The sequence below is a fragment of the Morone saxatilis genome, unplaced genomic scaffold (assembly GCF_004916995.1).
Source record: "Morone saxatilis isolate NCDOM2014 unplaced genomic scaffold, NCSU_SB_2.0 Contig18, whole genome shotgun sequence".
In the NCBI taxonomy this organism is placed as follows: domain Eukaryota; kingdom Metazoa; phylum Chordata; class Actinopteri; family Moronidae; genus Morone; species Morone saxatilis.
In genome coordinates, this window is record NW_023339740.1 from 11,890,075 (window position 1) to 11,895,177 (window position 5,103).

The following is a 5,103-nucleotide window of genomic DNA, read 5'->3' on the forward strand; positions in this document are numbered from 1 at the left end:
GTGTATATGTGTGTATGTGTGTGCATGGACATCTGCTTTCTATTGCATGGTTTGTGCTGCCCTCTGTGCCCTGGGGTGCCATGGTTCAAGTTACCTTAAGGAGACACATTGTCCAGGGAATATACTGAACTGAATCTCTATCATTTGTAGACCTTGTTTGTTCATGTATATTATCATGAGCGCATCTTCTTTATAAATATGTGTTATTAGTGTAATGCATTTAAAAAAATCAAACAATGTATGTAAGTTATAACAAAATATATTTTCTTAGGCATACAATAAGAGAGTGACAACTACTGCTGCCAAGGACACTTAAAAAGGGCCCACCACTGTTGAACTGGTAGCTGCAGGGTGTGTGAGTACTTGTATAAATCACATTGTGGAGACAATAATCTGGTTCCCACAGAGTTAAACATTACATTATAGGGTTCAGACTTGGTAGGAGCTGAGATTAGGCAATTATGGTTAAGGTTAGAGTTAGTGTCTTGGAAATGACAAACCAGCAGGTTCTGTGTGTTTGTAAGAGACAAACTGTGTAGTAAAAGATAAAATGCTGATCACATCATTAGCTGCTAATGTCAAGATTTAGTAAATAAGGATTATGTTTCTAGTTTATATACAGCATTTTTTTGTTGCGTCTCCATCTTCCACATTGAATTTTCTCCCTTCGGAGGCATGAAAGAAAAACATATTTCTTACTTATATAGAGAAGAACTGCATTTTTTATTATTCCAAATGCATTAGGACATATGAATCTGTATGGCAGCCAGATGAAAGAACATCTGACTGCCATACGATACATAATAAAACCATTTAGTCAGTTTCAAGCAAAAACAATGGTCTCCATACTAGCGTTTTAACTGCAGATAAGTGACCAGAGAAACAATCTTTAGAATGAAAATTCCTGCGACATTCCTGTGAAGAGTTCACGGCCTGAGTGGAAAAGACTTGGTCCTCTGATCTTCTGATCTCTGCTCGGCGCTACTCATGACCTAGACAGGAGACAGGATGGACACGGGTGGGGGCTGAGTGTGTTGGGGGCTATGCAAAATCCACCTGGACTGGTTACTTTGAAGTCCTGGTCAACAGAGAATCAATTTCTCTCACTCTAAATGATAACTGCTGCACCGTTTCTTTCTCACTTTTTCTTCATATTGTTTGTATATGGACACATATAAGTGTTTAACCACTAACCACAGCATATAAACAGGCCTTTGATGTGGTATTTCAAGAGGTATTAACCTCATAAGGTTGTCAGTCCTCAGTAATAAGTAAAGGACTGGAGGTCATTCTGGTTCCGTTCACAGCTGCTTCTCCAATACAGCCCCTTTGACCTGCTTAGAGAAAAAAAAGTTGAGAAGTAAGTCCCATTACTCATCTAAAATCACATTTAAAATAATCAATATGACTGGTGTAGTGCTGGGCAGAGTGCTGACCAGTTCTGCTGCATCTGCTGTCCACATCTGCCTGGAGACACACAGAAAGGGCTTCCTGATGCTGCAGTAACAAACTACAGAATAGCAGTAGAGAATATGTTGCTTTATGTAACTGTTTGTCTCTTCTAGTTTGACGTGGTGCCAGTGTTCTCCTCACAATCACACTCACAATCTTAGCCTTGTAAATTCCTCTTCACAGTTCTCCAGCTCAGCTGTAATTCAAAGTGGCCATCTGGTTATTCCTTTATTCCCTTATTCCCTTTTTTGATGGATAAAGCCTTTTATTGTTAGACGTCGGACACAATGGCTACACCAAGTAACAACCAGCTTTTATAACATGTGTAAGGCATTAAGTTTACATTGCAGTCTTTCCTATTCTGTTTCTTCAAAGTAAAACTTTAGTTAGCAGTGGCTGCTTTTTGATCACTCACAGAGATTATGTAGCCCTTTGACAAATGCTAAAAGCAAGATGACGGATTTAAAGGAATATTTCGACATTTTGGGAACTTGCCTTCTTGCCAAGAGTAAGATTTAAAGATTGATGCCACTCTTATATATGTCTGTGAAATATGAAGTTGCAGCCAGGCGACAGCTTAGCATAAACACTGGGAAAACAAACTCTGTTAGGCAACCAGCAAAAACATCAGGAAGTCAGTGTGCCTAGCCAACAAATAGTGTGGCATATAACCCTCTCTAAAACCACAATGTGTATTTTTTATGGCCAGCTTTCCTTCTTATTCCAAATTTTGTGCTAAGCTTCACTAATGGACTATCGCAGAGGAGATGAGAGGGGCTCAGAAACAGGGTATGGTATTCTAATTTTTCTTTTGTGCAAAAGTAGGGTAGTTTGACCTTTTTGGGAGAGCAGAGGAAGGTCTTTCACATTGGTGGCAAACATTATAACTTCCACATCTGAAGATTTAAATTGGCGTACAGGATTAAACAAGTTACCCATTTAACACTGTTGTGTCATTCCTACATGTTGTGGGGAGGGTGTTGCAAAGGAGGGTGTAAAGAAAACAACAACCCCTCATCTCTGGGGGAAACACAAGCCAGTGGGGTTTATAGTCTACATGAAATCCTTTCAATAGATTCAAATGACTCTTTCTTTAGTGCTGTCTTTGCTCTATACTTACTGCAATACTTGAAACCACAGAATCTCATTTCCAAACAAATAATACCCAGACACACCATCTTCCCTGCAAACATGTTTAGCTACTTATGCAACAATCACACTACTCTTCCCTTGTCACATTATAGTAAGATGTCTGAAGGTAACAGGAAACAGAGGAGATGGGGAGAGGAAAAAAGTGATCAAATGAATTGGAGCATCTTCAACTGTTTGCAGAGCTAAAAGATAAAAGCGAGGGAAAACACTGATTCAAATGGAGCTCGTGTCAGAGAAAAGATACAGAGCAGGAAGAGGTCCACATTGAGACCAGACAGACAACATGAGAGGACTGTCACACATGTTTTCATTTAATCCTTTACAAGATGTAAGTCTGTTGGACAGGAAAGGAGAGAGTTGGATGCACCTCTTCAACAAAACTTTGTCAGCTGCCACAGGGATCTTTGTTATGTGGGCAGAAGAGCATTTGAATACTATGGTAGTTGTTATCCATTATCAGGCTATATATTTAAATAATGATGGAAAGCAAAAAACTGTGATCTTTGTATAGTATTGTCACTTATCCTATTATTGTCAGGACTATTGCTGCAAGATTATAAATCACCTTTAACAATGACATGATTCTACAGACACTTTCACACTGTTAACTACCATAACCAGGAAATAAGTTGCCAAGGATATGGATTCACTATTAAAATGTCCACCTAGTTGTTGCTGAGAAAATATTGCACAGTAACAAGTTACTACACTATAAACTAAATTGCACACATACACTACCTCTCACACAGTAATTATTTTTTCTCAGGTGCTGTAACAACAGTGGAGGGGATCTGACGGTGTATTGCATTGTTCAGATGGGTTCCAGTGAACCAGAAGTATCAAATGAAAAGGTGCAAAGGTCTAAATGTTGAAGAAATAGTGGGGTTCTGCTAAAAGGAACTGAATGTTCTGCACACAGATGGGAACAATCCCTCACAGCCACTGTGTGTCACATCATTTACATTAGTGGAAAAAGAGGCTCTGGAGTGGGGTGTGTTGGGCCATGCCTGAGTGAACAAAATGGGGTGCAGGCGGTGGGATAAGGGGGTGGAAGGAACCAAGACTGAAGGATCAGAGGGAGGGATGGAGAGGGGGGGATGGCAGAACGGAAAAGAGAGCAGGGAGGGGAGAACATTTTTCTACAAAGTGTTTGTCAGAGTCCCATCCAGTCTTGAACACACTCTGAGAGAGAGGGGACAAGGAGGGCCAGTCAATCAGGTAAGTGCGTGTGTTAGTATGTACATGCATGTGTGTGAACATGTGTCTGTTAGTCTTGTGGTATTTTTCTATGAAAACTTATAGGAGATGAATAAACACATGATGATAGTGTCATATTTTTGTTTGAGCTTTTTTTCTGCTGCAGTTTAGTGGGTAATTATTGGATATTTCCCCATAATTCTGGGGCAGTAGTGAGAACCATTAACAAAGCTGGCATTCATGGCTAGTTTTCCTTTTTTTAATGCTTCCTCTCTGGATTCCCTGTGGGTTAAGACCACTAAGAATGTACCTCTCTGCAGGCAGCTACATTTCCCAAAACACAGTCAGTGAATGCACTGCACATTTTACTTTATTTAATACAATTGATAACTTTGAGTTTGTGTTTGTGTTTGTAGGAAAAAATATTCTTGAACAATAGCAACTTGTTCTCTAAAGGTGTGGGAGACATTATGTTCTTATTATTTGACTTGACTATTGACTATGTGACTTTAAGAGAGGAATTGTTCTTTGTTAATACAGAGGGACAGCACAAGAACACATTTTTACTTTGAAAATGATATTTATATACTGAAATATCAGTCAATATAAATGATTTTGTTAATTTGTGAATTACTTTATTTCTATTTTGAACTGTATTGCATTGTCTCTCTGTCTTTGTCTCTATTAGATTACACTGAAGATTTGTGACTATGACCATGCGTGTGGTGATTATCTTCCTCTTGTCTGCCTTGCTTCCACTCTCTCTCTCCCATGGACGGGACCCCTTTGCCTGGCTGTACAGCCGGCAGAGCTATGGCTCCCTGCAGGGAGACACCACAGGAGGGGCATGTCCAGATGAGTGTGACTGCCCCCCCTCCTTCCCAGTCGCCATGTACTGTGATGGGCGGGGCCTTACAGCCATGCCAACCATCCCCTCTCGTGTGAAATACTTGTACCTCCAAAACAATGCCATCACAGCTGTGCCTGACTCAGCTCTTGTCAATGCAACCAATCTGGTGTGGCTCATGATGCACTACAACCAGCTGACATCTGATGCCATTGGCAAGAAGGTAAACCTACATCTTCTCTCAGTCAGAAAGAGTCACACATGTGAGCTCATGCTGGTCTAAATGGTTGTCAGGTGGCTGGCAGGTGGCAGACTGTGTAATTACAAAGCAAAAAGTAATTATTTTCTTGCTGAATATGTGATTTAAAGGTCCAGTGTGTAATATTTAGGAGGATTTACTGGCAGAAATATTCATTGGTATGTTTTTATTAGTGTATGATCACCTGAAAATAAGA

At 40.1% G+C, this 5,103-nt stretch overlaps 1 protein-coding gene across 1 annotated transcript in view; it reads left to right on the forward strand.

Annotated features, from left to right (window-relative positions):
- The first annotated feature begins 4,511 nt into the window (after positions 1-4,511).
- fmoda (fibromodulin a) overlaps positions 4,512-5,103 on the forward strand; it is a 3,902-nt gene continuing 3,310 nt past the window's right edge. The window contains exon 1 of the mRNA XM_035662252.1: positions 4,512-4,871. Coding sequence (XP_035518145.1) covers positions 4,512-4,871 — 360 coding nt within the window. The remainder of the gene's footprint in view (positions 4,872-5,103) is intronic.